Source organism: Leuciscus leuciscus, assembly GCF_965113295.1.
Source record: "Leuciscus leuciscus genome assembly, chromosome: 16".
In the NCBI taxonomy this organism is placed as follows: Eukaryota; Metazoa; Chordata; class Actinopteri; order Cypriniformes; family Leuciscidae; genus Leuciscus; species Leuciscus leuciscus.
In genome coordinates this window covers 16,373,942-16,391,386 of record NC_138740.1, presented here as the reverse complement: position 1 = coordinate 16,391,386, position 17,445 = coordinate 16,373,942, and the positions used below count along the sequence as shown (strand labels likewise).

Sequence of the window (17,445 nt, the reverse complement as noted above, 5' to 3'; positions counted from 1 at the left end):
TCGACTGACCAAGCGTTGTTCCTGAGAACGCTGCTATAGCCGCCACATAAACTTTGAGCGTGGAGGGGGCCCTGCCCTCATCCAACAGCTCTTGTAGGAAGGAAAACACCTCCGTCACACCACAGTCTGTGGGTGACACGCCACGGGCTGTGCACCAGCCCGAAAACACTGACCATTTCGAGGAGTAGAGTCGTCTCGTAGACGGAGCTCTAGCCTGCGTGATCGTGTTTAATACTCCTTTAGGGAGTCCAACATGTACCCATTGATGGCCCAGACATGAAGGGACCATAGTTCCGGGTGAGGATGCCAGATCGAGCCGTGGGCCTGTGAGAGGAGGTCTCTCCTCACTGGTACTGGCCACGGGGCAGTACTTGCTAACTGCATCACGACTGGGAACCAAGGTTGGTTTTTCCAGAACGGTGCCACCAGCAATACTGAGCATCCTTCTTCCCTGATCCGTTCTATCACCTGAGGCAGGAGAGAGACGGGGGGAAAAGCATAGAGCGGGCGGCGGGGCCACACATGGGCCAGCGCGTTCCTGCTCTTGGAGAAAAATTCCTGACAGTGAGCGTTTTCTTGAGACGCAAACAGGTCTACTTCCGCTCTGCCGAATTTCTTCCACAGCAGTTGGACTGTCTGTGGGTGTAGAGACCACTCGCCTGCCGGAACATTGTTCCTGGACAGTCTGTCCGGTCCTATATTCAGGAGCCCTGGCACGTGCGCTGCTCTGAGCGAGCGCAGGTTGCACTGAGCCCATACCAGGAGGCGTTCTGCCAGCCTGTACAGGTTCTTGGACCTGAGGCCGCCCTGGCGATTTATGTAGGACACCACAGACATGTTGTCCGAACGGACCAAGACGTGGCGTCCTTTTATTTGGGGACAAAAAACGCGTCAGCGCGTTGTCTACTGCCAGCATTTCGAGGCAGTTTATGTGCAGGAGCTTTTCCCGTTCCGACCACTGGCCGAAGAACGGTCTGCCCTCGAGCAGCGCTCCCCATCCCGAGGTGGACGCGTCCGTGGACACCACTTTCACCCTCGAGGAAGTCCCCAGGCTTACACCTGATTGGTACCAGTCATTCGCTCTCCAAGGTTTCAGAGCTGTGACGCACTTCTGATTGACCCTGAGGCGAAGCGAACCGGATGCCCACGCTCTGCGTGGGACTCGCGCTTTCAGCCAAAACTGCAGCGGGCGCATGCGGAGCAGGCCCAGCTGGAGCGCTGACGATGCTGAGGCCATGAGACCTAGCATCTTCTGAAATTTCTTGAGCGGGACAGACGCGCCGCAGCGAAACGAGTTCGCTGTGCGTTGAATGTCTACCGCGCGCTGTGGTGATAGTCGCGCTATCATGGACAGCGAGTCCAATTCTGTGCCCAGGAAAGATATCTTCTGACTGGGTGACAGAGAGCTCTTCGCCCAATTGACACTGAGACCCAAATCCTCGAGGTGATCGAGTAAAATGGTCGTGTGTTCTATGAGCACTGCGCGAGATTGCGCTAGAATCAGCCAATCGTCCAGATAGTTCAGTACTCGCGTGCCTCTCATTCTGAGGGGTGCGAGCGCCGCATCCATGCACTTCGTAAATGTACGGGGTGCCAGGGACAAACCGAACGGCAGGACTGTGTACTGATATGCCTGGCCCTCGAAGGCGAATCTCAAATATCGCCTGTGACGTGACGCTATCTGTATTTGAAAATACGCGTCTTTCAGATCTATTGACACAAACCAATCTCCTTGGCGAATCTGCACAAGGATTTGTCTGGTCGTGAGCATCCTGAACTGTCGCTTCACAAGCACTTTGTTCAGTTGTCTTAGATCTAGTATGGGTCTGAGACCCCCGTCTTTTTTCGGTACCAGGAAGTATCTGCTGTATAGCCCTCCTTCGCTCTGAACTTGAGAGAGAGGCTCTATGGCCCCTTTGCTCAATAGTTTCGCCACTTCGGCTCGAAGTAAATGTGCTACTTCTGTTTTTACCGTGGTCTCGACGCGCGCCACATAGCGGCGAGGGCGTCGGCGAAACTGCAGCGAATAGCCTCTTTTTATAATGTTCAGCACCCACTTCGAAAACCCCGGGCAGCTTTGCCCATGCGTCTGCATGGATAGCTAGGGGTTGAATACGAAGCGCGCTCCGCTCGCTCAGCGATGGAGAAGCTTCGGCGTGCTGCAACACAAGCATCGCGCTCGTGACATTTGAGGCATGGGGCGCGCTGATAACAGCGGGCAGATTGCCCGCGCTCGACTCCTCTGCGGTGGTCAACCGCGAGGGGGAGGGCTGGGCGGTTCCCGTGGGAACTGTCATGTCTATGCGTGGATGTGGGCGCGGGACAGCGGGCACATTTATCACACCGAAAGCATCGTTCGCTTGCGTGAAGCGAGTGCACGTTGGTTTCGTTTTTACAGAAACCGTGAGACATGCATAACGCGGTGTTAGTGGGCACTGGGTAGTGGGCACATTCACCATGTTTGAAGCGCGACCGATCTGAGTCGGTTTTATGTGCGCGAGCCCTGTATGACAGGCTGTGCTTGTGTGTAGGGATGGGCACTGGGCAGTGGGCATTCTTACTACACATGAGACACCATCGGCCGTGGCCGGGACACCAGAAAATACACTCTTTTGGGGATTTATCTGGGTAGCCGTGAAAACGGCATGTGTGTGCAGGCAAGCGGGTGACAGAACCGACTTGTTGGCTGCAGAAAACACTGGAACAGTCACATTTACTGGAACTGAACGAGCGAGAAGTTGCCATAGAAACAGAGAGCGTCAATCATGCTGGCGTTTATTGCAGGCCTGCGTGCATTACAACAGGCTTGTTCACTGCAATATTGACATTTCCAGTCACCTGAATTCCAGAGGGGAATGGGAAATGTATAGGAAAAAGGGCTCTCTATACATGACAGGCCGTGAGACATGCATAACGCGGTGTTAGTGGGCACTGGTTAGTCCGTCCGCAGCGGGACCAGAAAAACTCCCTTTTTTCCTTACGCCAGTGACGCACGGAACACCATAGAAACGGTGTTTGGGTGCAGGCGAGCGGGTTGTACAACGCGCTCGTTGGCTGCAAAATACACATCTGCAGTCGCCTTTTCAGGGAACTGACAGAGCGAGCATTGACGGCATAATTTTATCTGCCGGTAGACCCGGGGATCGAACGCGGGTCTCTCGCGTGCAAAAACCTGAGAGTCTGCCACTGGGCCACAGGGGGAGACACATTGTAACTCAGTTAGCGCGAGTATTATAAGAGAGCGTCAACGTGCTGGCGTTTGGTTGCAGGCATGCGTGTATTACAACAGGCTTGCTCACTGCAATACTGACATTTCCAGTCGCCCGAACTTCAGAGGGGAATGAGAAATGTACGAGAAAGAGGAGGTCGATCCGTCCGCGGGGGGACCAGAAACGCTCTTTTCTCCTTTCGCCAGTGACGCACGGAAACCATAGAAACGGTGTTTGGGTGCAGGCGAGCGGGTTGTGCAACGCGCTCGTTGGCTGCAAAATGCACATCTGCAGTCGCTTTTCAGGGAACTGACAGAGCGAAGCATTGGCGGCATAATTTAAACTGCCGCTAGACCGGGATTCGAACTCCGGTCTCTCGTGAGGAAAACCAATGATTCCGCCACTGAGCCACAGGGGGGAACACAAAGGCTTTCGGATGCACGAGCATATAATAGCGTCACATGTTTTCTTCGGCGTTTGCTTGCAGGCGCGCTTGTATTAAAACAGGCTCGCCTGCTGCAATATTGATATTTCCAGTCGCATGATCAGGGAACTGGGAAATGTATGAGAAATTGAAGGTCAGTCCATCCTCGGAGGGACTAAAAACACACCTTTCTCCTTTCGCCGGTGAGTGACGCATGAATGGGGCGCAGAGGCAGGGTAGCTTTCTTATAACGTAAAGAAAAACTAACCCCGACCGTCCGCTTCCAGCCTCCCTTGTGAGCGGCGCAGTTTGCGCGGCTTGAACAGAGGGAGAGAGAAAGCTAGCCCCGTGACCGCCCGCTCCTGGGGGGGCGGAGGAGCAGTCTCGGAGAAGGATGCCAGGTGAGTCCTCAGAGTCACCATAGGCAGTAACTAGCTCGCAGTGAGGGCAGTCGCCGTCAGCGAGCGCGAGAGCTGCGTGATCAGGAAAAGGGGCGTCTTGAAAAAGACGCCCAGCTCTTTTAGTGCAATGGGAGTGTGTGTCGCGGCGGCGAGGACACACACATACATAAACACAGTAGCAGAGAAAGGATATAACGCCGGATAGCGCAGCAGGAAGGCAAGGAAGGCGGCGCGGCCAGCGACTTCAGTGACTCGTCCCGCTGAAGATGCTCTCTCTCAGACGGCGCGGCTTCTTATCCAGCTCCAGCGATGCGTGTGCTTCGCTTGAAGGATGAAAAACCAGATAATAGCTGCCTGCGAGCGGTATTTATAGGCCTAGACCACGCCCATTTCGGCGGGACGTGACACAGCGGGCGCGAAGTGCCCTGATTGGGTCTGGCGTCACGCCAGGCCTCGCTCGATAGGCTGCTGCAGTTGCCGCAGAGCAGCCAATAGGCGCGCGAGCTGCCTCGCCTATGTCTGCATGCTGCCGCAACGCGTTTTGCATTATTACAAAATTAAGGATAATTTTTGGCTTCAATATCTCGCGGAAAAAGGATTTTCCCCTAGCGTAAGATATCTTACGCAGTACGAGAGACCTCTCGTAAGAGAACATGATCCGGTTGCGATTACTCTTTTCTCATACTTTTCTGCAGTAAAATGACACCTGAAAGTCATCACAATCCTTCAAATGGACTTGTTTAAGGGGTTGTTTACACAACACCGTTTTCAACTAAAAACAGAAAACTTAAGAATTTTAAGCATTTGACTGAAAAACTTTTGAAAATGAGTTTTTAAGTGCAAGTTTTTGAAAAAGATATCGTTATTGTCTCCTTGTAAACTACAAAAATGTGAATTTGTTGATAGCGGTTGAGCGCAGGCGTTGCTTATTACATCCGAGATCAAATGACACATCCAAGATGATATCATCGTGCGAATCATGATCTGGCTAACTCGGTTCTTCGAACACACTTGCCGGATATGATTAGTATCGCTGGATTGAGTTATCTGAGATAATTGCGCGTTCATGCGCTGGTTAAAAGGGGATATGTATCGATAGTAGAAACATTGATCAGCAACGCTGCTATTGGCTGCTCAGCGTGGCCAAAGAGCGCGCTCAGTTTTTCTCCTCAGCAGAGCAAGAACTAATAGTCGAAGTTTATTCGGAATTTTAATGTTTAATCAAAACGCCAGGGAACACCTCAAAGTCTGCAAAAGCCAGGAGAGAGGGCTGGCAAAAAGTAGCAGACAATTTAAATCCGTTAGAAGTGGCAATGTTAGATGTTTTTATCACTTATTAGCCTATATTTTTGTATTTTAATAATTGCATAATTACTTTGTGCATTGTAATGTCAGAGTCACCACACTAGAACATGGGAACAAATAAAAGTGAAGTACAAAAATATTCTACATAATGGTAATTTTTTGTTATATTATAGTCTCTTTTATAAAAGGCATTTTTAAATAAATGGTTGTCTGTTTATAAAAGCAACCAAGAAAAAGGCTGAGAAAAAAAATAGAAAAGATCTTAGTAGCCTACACTGTAAAATAATTTTTGCTGCATTAAATTAAGGCCGTATAGTCATTTCAACTGTTAAATCTTGAGTAATGATGAATTGCTTTGACTTGTGAAAGTGAAAACTGATAAACTTATGTTAATGTAAAAATATTTTGCCATGAGTTATTGATCACATTTTTCCCGAGTGTAGTTCATTGACATTGTGTTTTCCTCTTTTGTGCACTTTTACATAATACACCAACACTTGTATCTGTTCCCAAGAAAGTGGTGGCTGAAATATGTGCAGTAAGTGGACATTTTCTAACTTTCCAAAGGAAAGAAAGTATAAGACTTTGTAATGTCTATTTGTTTCCATTGCACTGGACAGTGAATAAACCCTCTCAGATAACTGTCATATGGAGGAACTAGCCTATCTGCAAGTGCATAAATAACTTTACTTAATTTATACTTGTATGCTTTATGGCTGCAATATAAGTTGCAGGATTCCACATCTACAGAAAGGCCTACAGAAGAGTCTGCACAGACAGAGGAGACATAGGCCTACAGGTGGGCAGTGTATAGCCAACTTTTCCTTTTTATTTGTTGCATGAGGCATGTGTCTAATATCTCTTGTTGCAGGCACTTGACCACTGGCTTTTCTTTACAAAGAACAATTGAAATAAAACTCAAGGAACTAAGTATATTTGTCTTTTATTAAACATTTAATGAAAAGTGTTTTTTGTTTTGTTTTTTTGGCAATGTTGTGTATGGCACATGCAACAATGTCACAGGCCCTGTCAGGTGTGCAACCCTCAGACTTTTCAGACACTGAAATCTTCCCTTTAGTTAGCCAAAGTTCATTTCATTGTGTGCCCTTGTCCTGGCTAGAGTTGCATTGTAACTGGTTTGGGTCAGGGAATGGGGTCATAAAACACCTGTCTGCAGGCAGGAACATGTCATAATCACCTATGAAAAAATGCAGTTCTGTTAGGATCAGCATAAGTGTATGTAATACAGTGAGCTTGATATTTAATTGTGGAACTTTCCTTACCACTTTCAAATAATGTGCATAAATGCGAATCTCTGAAAATTCTTAAGTCATGCACAGATCCTGGCCATTTTGCTTTCACATTTGTGATATGGAAGATTTTAGTCAACACCTTTTTTTATTTGATATAATATTACTAATCTGGAATATTAAGAATCACAAACTGGGCTGTACATTTACATTGTGAATCCCCTTTCTGTTCACACATAGTCTATGGTACCAATCACGTTAGTGAAGCCTGAGTGACATATCTGTAATCGGCATGGTCATGATTGTATGATCTTCATAAAAAATTATGATAGCCTAAAAAAAAATAAAAAAAAAATAAAAAAATAAACTGCTTTACAACATTGGGTCTTAAGTGGCTTGGAAATGCCACAAAAAAAACTAAAACTGTTTTTTAAACCTAAAAGCGACAAAAAAACGACAATCTCACGAAACACGAGAACAAAATATATATCTCAGAAAGTGCATGGAAGCTCGTATGGAAGCTTGTTTCCGCCACAGAATAAAACATTTTAAAAGATAATTGCGACTTTTTATCTCTCAATTGTGAGTTTACATCTCGCAATTCTGACTTTATTTCTCAGAATTGCGAGATATAAAGTCAGAATTGCGTGAAATAAAGACGCAGTTGCGTGTTATAAAGTCAGAACTGCGAGATATAAAGTCGCAATTGTTAGAAAAAAAGTCCGAATTCTGACTTTATAACACGCAATTGCGACTTTATTTCACGCGATTCTGACTTTATATCTCGCAATTCTGACTTAATAACACGCAATTCTGAGAAATAAAGTCAGAATTGCGAGATGTAAACTCGCAATTGTGAGATAAAAAGTCGCAATTATCTTTTAAAATGTTTTATTCTGTGGCGGAAACAAGCTTCCATAGCCTACTATCGCCCTGCGCTGGACTTCCCGTATCACCTCCGCTTATAAAGCTGGGATCTAATCCTGTTAACATGAAATAAGCCTGCTCCCGAGCAGGTTTAAGTTTGCGCACATGTTGCTATGACAGCAAGTCCAGGATGAGCGTTGAAGAACCAAACAATCCAAGATCATGCCAAATCGCCAACAATCAAATCCAGCTAAATGAGTTAGCGACGTACGAAGAACGGGCCCCTGAACAGCACACGTTGCTATCTTTAAACTAAAATAATTTAAGCCTTGCCAGCTTAAACATTCAAGCGCAAGAAGATGCGAAATAGAACAAATGGAAAGCTGTGTCTCAGATGGCGTGCAATTATTAAGTTCTTCAAGTCTTGTGCTTGAACGGACAAATTCACACAAAAATTTTGTCAACATGCGAGTCTTGGCGAGTATTCTAGCAAACATAGAAGTTTATTTCTTAAGTGAACGTAAACATTTGAGAAAGACAACGCATGTGTAACAGGTGTATCACTGCATCTGGATCCGTGCATTATGTCTTAAAGTGACAGCACCCTAATATTCCTGCTGTCTGTGCTTTTTAATGTTAAACAAACAACAAAAGACAAAGAAATCACTCACTGCTCTTGACTGAATAGCTTTTGTAACTTTAATAATGATTAATTTTTATTTAATTTAAACAGCAAAGATTTATACAATGTTATTTTACATTAGATTACTTTAATCAATTTCTGTACCTGAAAACTACTGTTAGATACCTAAATTACCTGAAAAGCATGTTCATTTTATGTGTATCTTCACTCTATTGTATTTATTTGTGCTGTTGCTTGTTGTTTGATTATTTTTTTCTGATTTTCTTTATTTTTATTTGACAGTGGTCCTTTTTCCCTGAACATATACATACCGAAACCATGACCCTAAAGCCGTGATAAAAACCGAGCCGTGAGAAATTTGAACTGTGTATGTATGCATCTATCTATCTATCTATCTATCTATCTATCTATCTATCTATCTATCTATCTATCTATCTATCTATCTATCTATCTATTTGCTGAATGTGTCCATATTGTGCGTACAAATCCCCTTCTGTAAGGAGCTGGCAGAGATGTAATAATTTTTTTTATCGGTATTGGCTGATTCGCTTATGTCCTCCTTGTATAGATTGGATGGATTGACCCAGTCGCGGTCCCAATCTTTTTTTCTTTTTCTATTTTAATTGGGGCCTTAAGATGGATCAAGTTAGAGTGAGCTTGCTGTGGTGTTGAGGAAGGTGTTAAGGGTGGAAAAAATCTTTGAATCCATTGTTAGGTTGCTCTGATGTCGATTAAAACTTTCCGGAAGAGGACAAGCTACATGCACAGCGATTCCAGCTATCAGGATCAGGACGGTGGTCAACAGTGTGAGTCCCCGTCTAAGCACAAGCTGTTTCGTAGAGAGCAAGACTTTAGGTCTAGCTTCTCCAGATTCACTCTCCATCACTAGTTTACCCTGCTCCTGGGTACTAACTTGTACATAGCCGGCCGCTTCAGAGCTATTACTTGTTAGCTGGGCCTAAAGTAGCAAAAAAAATTATATAAATAAAGGTTATCACCACAGGGATTTGAGAAAAGTTTTATATTTCAGGACAGACATCATCAATGTAGCAATTACTTTGTTTCCAGTTATGTCATCCCAAGGTTCAGGTATACTTGCTGAAGATCCAAAATCAGGTGTTTGCTCCGCGCTGTCCTGCCGTTCAGAAACTAGCGTATCGATGACTGATTGTCCTATCGACGGCGCCTTTTGGACACACACTACTTTTGCATGTTTGCCTGCACGTTTCAGGGCCTAAGGAAGATATTAGTCAAAATTATCAAACACTTTCAACAGCCTTCCAGGAGGGCAGCTTAGCTTGACCATGTGAGTTTGATTTGTCATGTCCCACCTGCTCTGTCGCTTTCTTCCAGTCGAGCTTGAAGATGAAAGTGGTGAAGAAACAGGTTTGAATAATGGTACAAATAAAGAGGCCAAGCCACAGACCTGAATGAGTGGGACATGAGAATGAGATGTGTTTCAGGCTTAGAACAGGTAACAGATAAACAAATGCAACCTGAATTTTATTAAAAGGCTGGATTGAAGACAAAACATACTATATGACCAGAGATATGAATCCACATTAAAGGGTTAATTCACCCAAAAATAAAAAACAAATCTGTCAGCAATTACTTATTACCTAATAATTCAAAATATCTTCATTTCTTTTTAGAAGATGAACAAAAGTCTTATGGATTTGTAACAACATGAGGGTGTCAAAATGTTAATTTAAAAATTTTTAAAAATCACAAGTTTAGATGCGCTTAATGTATTGAAATTAGTTTTACAGAAAAACAAAAATTGATGACTTTATTGTAATGATTACAAAATATGTTTTAATGGGTTTGTTAGATTAATATCTCCAGTGCATATACAGTTTAGAAGTTTGGGGTCTGTAAGATTTTTTTAATGTTTTTGAAAGAGGTCTCTTATGTTTACCAAAGCTGCATTTATTTGACCTAAAATACATTAAAACAAAATCATTACAAATTAAAATAACTGCTTTCTATTTAAATATATTTTAAAATTGTAATTTATGCCTGTGATGGCAAAAGCTGAATTTATAGCATCATTACTCCAATCTTCAGTATCACATGATCCTTTAGAAATAATTTGAATATGCTGATTTGCTGCTCAAGAAACATTTGAACAGTGACACAAATCAAGGGAATGCTGAAATTGATCATAATAATGTATTATTATCAAAATTGGGGTTGTCACATATATAAATGAAATTAAAGATCTTTATTGTTTTTTTCATTCATTTTTTCAACATCTTTGTTGATCCTGGAACAACATTCCAATCAACCAATCAGATTTGAGGGACAAGTTTACAGTTTATGTCAAGTTTAGACAATCAGGGTTATATGCTTCAAAATCAGTGTTATTCACCTATAATTTCCCTCTGATTTTAGGGATAACTTATGGGTAGGGTTAGGTTTAGGGGTACGGATATGGTTAGGACTAAATGTTGTTCCTGGATCAACAAAATATATAGGCCAAGGAACGCGTCTAACTTGGCAAAATCAGGACATGCGAAAAGGTGTACCAAGTATCCTGAGCTCGGTCAGAAACATCAGTGATATTCCCACTGGTAGCCCAATGCAGTAGTAACAGATCAAGTTGGCCAGTGCTGCAATCTTCTGCTTCCCAGCACCCAGAAGAATCCCTGAACACACACACTAAAACACAACACAATCAGTCTGTCTTACAGATATGAACCAGACACTTCACAGTTATCAGTGAATTACATCATCATTAGGCATTACAAGAGATAGCATAATGCCACCAATGATTCATTTGTGTTGCCTTCCTTTAAACGAATACACATGTTAAAACATTTCAAACCTACCACAAGAGCATCAAAAAACTGCATGAAGACGAACATGGTGAGATTTTCCGAGACAATCTTCAGTATGCTCCTGTTAGATTAAATCAAGAAGTGAGAACTGCAAAACAATAGAAGAAAAGCTTCACTCTAATCGCTCTAATTAGCAGTGTTTTTATTTATTTCTTATGCAGAAAATGAGGTCATGTTACCATCAAATATCACATGACAAATCCATTATAATCTCTGTTTTATCATAATCCAATACATGTGTATACAGTATGCTATAATGGAAAAAAACCTACTCATCAGAGGTAAAGATGTAGCCCACTACTGACTTTGAGCAACCCATCACGATTCCCTGTAAAACAGCAAAAACTCCTGCAATGCAAAGGTTTAAATTATATTTTCTTCTAGATACCTATTATATGTTCACCATGAAATCAAACTTAACAATTATTTTTGTATGGAGTATTGCAGTATTTATTTTGATTTATCTGTGCACGCTTTATTTTTGTAAAAGTTCATGTGTCCTCGTAATCTCCCTCCCTTTTTCATCGAAATCTGTATGACACCCAGTGTTGGGAAGGTTACTTTGGAAATGTAATAGGTTACAGATTACAAGTTTTTATAATGCAAAGTAATATAACTGATTACATATGATTACTCTTCTAAATCTCTAACGAATGTTTTCAACTGTTAATCATTTTCAAACATTCAAACCAGGCAGGGTTAACCTTACAGTAATAGTCAATACTGATGTCAGACTTTCAAAATCCTTCATTACTTGAATTAAGATTATAATAATTTAATTATTACAGCCATCACAAAACCAGACTTTAGCACCTCTTTTTACTTAGATCATTCTGAGGTTAAAAAGAGATTTTAAATCCTAACAAGCAATAGCTTAATAGCTATGAAACTGTTTTTGAAATCAAATCTTTGCACAGCTATTACAGGAAACAATGGCATTTAACAATGCCTTGGGAAAAACAATTAATCATATAGCATATAGCCTACATATAGCATATACATAAACCCAAATAGGAACTTGAATAGACGTCTTTAGCTAGCTAACAGACAAGCTAATTTGTAATGAATGGAGATGAACATGTTTAAACTACTGGACATGCACAAAGCAATACAGAGCTAAAATCTGCCTTGAATACACATTAGTAGCATGGTGTGGCAGGCGGGAGTAGGCAATGCCTTTCCTACTTTATTTAATGACTGCTAACAGTTAACTATTATAGGCTAAGTTTCATACCTGCAGATGCTTCCTCAGGTTTGACATTGAAACCTTCGATGTCGATAGCATTTTAATTGTTGATACCGGTAAATATATTTTGCACTGAACTTTTATATTTGCGCCATTTTCTGATTTCTGGATAAAATAATTTGTACATTTTCAGCACCGGAATGCAGTTTTATCAGAATGGCATTGCTTTACTAAACAGCCTTTAAATGGCAAGAGGTATCATGCACATCAAAAACAGAAAAAGCAACAAATTAATATTTTTCGACATATCCTAGCTTTTTACAGAAAATATTAAGATGTAATCCCCTGTAATCATTAACATTTTCATAAGTAACTGTAATTTATTTACACATTTTTTCTCAGTAACTGTAACGGATTACAGTTACTTTTTTTCTAATTAAATTATGTAACGCCGTTACATGTAGCTAGTTACTCCCCAACACTGGTGACACCTGTGTGAAAAATCACTACCAGTTACTTAATGTCACCATGACATCAAAATTCCCCTCAATCTTGCTCTCTCTTCTCTGATGAAGTATTTACTCGTGCGAAGGCGGGACAACCTGTCACTCACATGAGATTGACCAATAGCAAACCACAACCAAACAAACATCCAATCAATTCCCAATTGACAAAATCAAGGGATTTTCGAAAAGCTGTTTTACTCGGATATACCTCACAACTTTCGTTTATTGCCAACTTTAAGTGTGGCAATGTGATGTGGGCAAGTTACATTAAAAAAGCAACATTTTAAGCAAAACGATCGCGTTTTATTGTCTGGATCGGATTCAGAACGATGATCAAATCATAGATGGATTGGATCACGTCCATCAACACCCCCAAAGCTTCACAGTCCTAAAGCTCGTCCTAGGTCGACATTTCATTCAGTAACATTAGGCAGTTTTGATTTATATGCTGTTTAATTTTGATGATTGCGTTACTTTATATATGCATATGCTTAAATATGCTATTGCTTGTTTCTGCTGCTTCTTCGCCCGTGCCGTGTTTTTTTTATAAGGAGATGCAGTACTCTTTCAGAAGATGTCTAATAGCGACCCCTACCGTAACACAGTGAAAACATGGAAATCTGGAAATTTCCGTCAATGGCAGGGAAGTTGTCTCATAAATGACGGAAATTTCCTTCAGTGGCGGGGAAAGAGTTAAGCTTCATTTTAAGCACTATGTGGGTATTTCCATAGTCAACTAACCGGTGATCACGAGAGTCACTTTACTGGTGATCAGGGCCCTGTTAGTGTCTCCAGCTCCCAGCGCGTTTCCCACACGCACACAAGCGGCTGCATGCACACCTAATGGAAACTTAACATGAAATATGTTTATTAAAACGTGCAAATATTCACACTAATTCAATTTAACAATAAATAAATAAATAAATGATTTGTAATGCATGTGTTGTTTTTTCAATACATTTGCCTTTTGGCAGTAATGTCTGAAAGTCTCTAAGTATTGTGAGCTCAACGCTACACAACGCTCCCTTACCATGTAAGTAATGGACCCCACCTCCCACAACACATGTTGAGCACCAAGGTCAACCTCCCCGAGCATTCCTGACAATCATCGGGGGGAATGAGAAGAGGGATGGATGTTATTTAATTATGTGTGAAATGAGATTGTTTTTCTCTGATTGTGGCATTGCACTGAAACATACAGTAGTTAGGCAATTTATGAGAGGATTTGTAAGCCATCAAACATTTGTGCACTGCACTTCCACCTGGGATCTTGTATCAGTGCAATAACAAAATAGTAATTAACAAAGCATTAATTGTCAGGGATTTAACATGATTGCAGTGGCACTTCAGGTTGAAGACCAATAGGAATGTTTTCTGTTATGTATATCAAATTGGCAACTACTCATTTCATTTAATCAGAAACACAAAACAACGCATATACGCAAACTTCCTCATGCATCTACACACCTGCAAAAAAACCTCCCGTATCATAGACCCACCACTCAAAACAGAGCATGAGAGTGCTGGGAATGGCCAGTTTCATGTAAGAGCCCCACTCCTGCAGTGATGCTCTAGACCAGCCTGTAGGGAGCGACAGAGACAAACACATACACACACAATCACTGCATACAGAACACCATACATCTCTTGTAATTATTGATTGACTTGCTATGCAAAATAATTGTGTTTGTGTATTCATGCATGTGGAAGAACTTGTCACAATTCGACAAAACCTGTCTACTTTATTTTGTAACGCAGAAGCAAGCCATTTACTGTGAATTTGTAATGTAGTGTGAGTTTACAATATCAAGCATCATGGCAAACTGTTTTTGTACAGCTAAAATAACTGGAAGTGGCTGACACCGGAAGGCTGACACATTCAAGTTACAAATGGCCACAAATGCTCTTAAAGGGGACCTATTGTGCTTTTTTACATTTTCAACTTTCTTTAGTATGTCATGTTGCATGAACGGAGTCTTCAAAGTTACAAAGCACAAAGTCCACTCCTAAGGGAGTTATTCTCTATATACTGTTTCTGAACTCAATGAAATGCCTCGATTGGAGTTTTCCTGCGGGAACGTACACGTCTCAATATTCCTCATTTAAATATCTCCCTCCCGAGGTATATGCAAAAAAAGCTTCACAAAGTATCAAAATATTTTATTTCACTGGGAAAATGCCAACTGGTGTCTATAAGGAGCAGGAAGATTGGTGGTGATGATTTCATTAAGGGAAATCGACTCCACTGAAGGGCCTAGACTGGGCACAATATGCATCACAATGTGGCCATTAACAGCTAGGTGTAGGTTTATCTCATAGGTTATATGATTTATCTCAATAACAATTTTGTTCATCAAAAAGATAGATTTGTTCACTGATTCATTTGTTGACTGTTTTTGTAGTTTACATCATTACACCAGTAGATGGCAACAAGTGTGTGGTAATTGTATGGCAGCATTACAAGCGTATTCATTTTGTTGCAAGTCATTCATGCGCAAAAAGTCATGATCAACGTGAATAAATAGGTAAGTCAAGTTAAAAGAACATTGCACGGCTCTGTGGAATACTTGATTCTGATTGGTCAATTGCGCCAGCAACGCTATATACGTTTGCTAGGAACGTTTTTTCTTCATGGAAGTTTTGCATTGGTGAGCTAATAAAATATTAAAACTCAGTCAAATAAATTTTTTGTGTACAGTTATTCAATTATGTCATCCAGTATCGTGGCCTCGCTCTCTGGAAAACAGGTACGATTTTAAAACAGTTTTTATCTCAAATCAATATCTTTTATCGCCATAATTATTTAGGAGGTGAAATGCTATGTAATAAGTGGTATGACTGTACCATATCGCTAAAATGTCCATCTAGTTTGAACTTGCCGCGCTAGCAACTGCTCTCTCCGTGGAAACTTTGCTTTGCGTTGGGATCCTGATCGGGTTTAGGGTTTATTCTGAGATATGACAACAAAGTTTATTCATGTCAAACTGGCAGAAAACTTCTACCTCAGAGGCTGTCATAGGTTTAGACTTCTCAAAAAAAGTTTGCTTACAAACAAAATGCAAATCTATCTATCTATCTATCTATCTATCTATCTATCTATCTATCTATATATATATATATATATACATATATATATATTGCAGAATCAAGAATTACGGGCCGATCACATCAAGAATGATGCATTAAGAGATGCATTAAGAGCCAGGGGGTGAAAACTTTTTGAATTTGAAGATCAAGGTAAATTTTACTTAATTTGTCTTCCGGGAAACATGTAAGTATCTTCTGTTGCTTCCGAAGAGCAGTACTAAATGAAAAATATATATATTTAAACAAAATAAGAAAAAAAATTCATCCTGTTAAAAAGTTTTCACCCCCGGCTCCTAATGCATTGTGTTTCCTTTGGGAGCATCAGTGAATGTATGAACCTTTTTTTCCCTCAATTTTCCTCAGTGTGAAAAGATGGATCTCAAAATCATACAGTCACTGCTGGAAAGGGTTCAAATATGCAAAAATGCTGGAAAACTTAAGAATTTCCAGGACCTGGAGGACTTTTCTGAAGAACATTGGACAGTTTAACTGCTCAGGACAAACAAGGGACTCAAGAACAACTATCACAAAACAAAAAACAGTAGTGGATCATCCAGGTTACAGTATTAAGAATCGAGGATACATAAACTTATGAACGGGGTCATTTTTATAAATTCAGCTATTTTTTGTCTTGTGAATAATAAATAAATAAATAATAACTACATGTAATATAATAAAGTTGACTTGACTTGATATGTAAACATATTTTATGTAAAATATCCTGCACTGTATATTCAGTGATGCATCACTGTCGGCACTTCCATTGGTAGTCGCCGCACACGTTGAGGCTCATTTGCATACATTGGAACTCTGCTAACTGCATTACTAGCCATCTCTCTCGCTCACGGTCAAGAATCAATTTGTCACTGCAAATCAATGTCGAATGTGAACGCCCCTTTTAGGGAGTGATAATTATAGATGACTTAATGTAATCATTTTAGAAGTCAATGACCCCATAATGGCATAAAAGTGTGTGTGTGTGCGGCTTTCAACATATTCCTCACCATCCCATGTCTTCACATGCAGCTTTTTCCAGCGTATGTACGCAAACAGCAGGAGGCAGATGGAGATCTGTGAGAAACTGTTGGCTACAGCAGAGCCCCTGCAGAAACACACACACACCTGCTTATCCTAGAGATTATTTATTTACTGGCTCTTCAGTGTATTTATTATTGTTCATTATTATTAAAATTAGTAGCCTATTAATCATACATACTTCACTCCCAGCTTCATTGAGTGAAGAAGGATGTAGTTTGTTGCTACATTTAAAATGTTGGCAGCAACTGCAGTGTACATCTGGGGCAGGATGATGCCCTGAAACATGACAATACATTATCTCTTCAGTTTTCATCTCTTTTGCTCATATATACAAGCTGTCCAATGCAACATCTTGAGCTTACTGAGATGTTGTACCTGGTTTTGCAGATAAGACACCTGCAGATGGTGCAGAAACATGGCCTAGGAAATTGAAGGAAGATATCAGTGCTGTCAGCAGAAGGAAAGCTTGTGACAACTGACTGTATAAATGTGGTTACATCCTTTAAATATTACATGCGTTGAACTGAAAATAATAGACAATTTGACAGGAAACACACTGGTCATAGACCAAAAAAGTGTCATGAAGAGTGAGCAGCATGATTTGGAGAAATTGCCAGGAAACATTTGAACTTATACTCTAGAAAACAAGACCAGCACAGAGATTAAAGCACAACCACTGAATGTTTTTG

At 41.2% G+C, this 17,445-nt stretch overlaps 1 protein-coding gene across 2 annotated transcripts in view; it reads right to left on the bottom strand.

The window, feature by feature from the left end:
• LOC309477421 (multidrug and toxin extrusion protein 1-like) overlaps positions 1-17,445 on the bottom strand; it is a 244,440-nt gene that overhangs the window by 214,233 nt on the left and 12,762 nt on the right. The window contains exons 6-17 of one of the 2 annotated variants that reach the window (XR_014198631.1): positions 17,132-17,176; positions 16,935-17,032; positions 16,723-16,820; positions 14,099-14,212; positions 13,662-13,729; positions 13,373-13,481; positions 11,212-11,287; positions 10,931-11,000; positions 10,628-10,760; positions 9,431-9,525; positions 9,157-9,333; positions 8,265-9,057 (exon numbers count right to left, since the gene is read on the bottom strand). Coding sequence is in view for 1 of the 2 variants with exons in the window: in XM_082140683.1 (XP_081996809.1) it covers positions 8,746-9,057; positions 9,157-9,333; positions 9,431-9,525; positions 10,628-10,760; positions 10,931-11,000; positions 11,212-11,287; positions 13,373-13,481; positions 13,662-13,729; positions 14,099-14,212; positions 16,723-16,820; positions 16,935-17,032; positions 17,132-17,176 (1,395 nt within the window). In the remaining variant the exon portion in view is untranslated. Of the gene's footprint in view, positions 1-7,938; positions 9,058-9,156; positions 9,334-9,430; positions 9,526-10,627; positions 10,761-10,930; positions 11,001-11,211; positions 11,288-13,372; positions 13,482-13,661; positions 13,730-14,098; positions 14,213-16,722; positions 16,821-16,934; positions 17,033-17,131; positions 17,177-17,445 lie in introns of those variants that run through there. The other variant, XM_082140683.1, reaches the window with a different exon arrangement.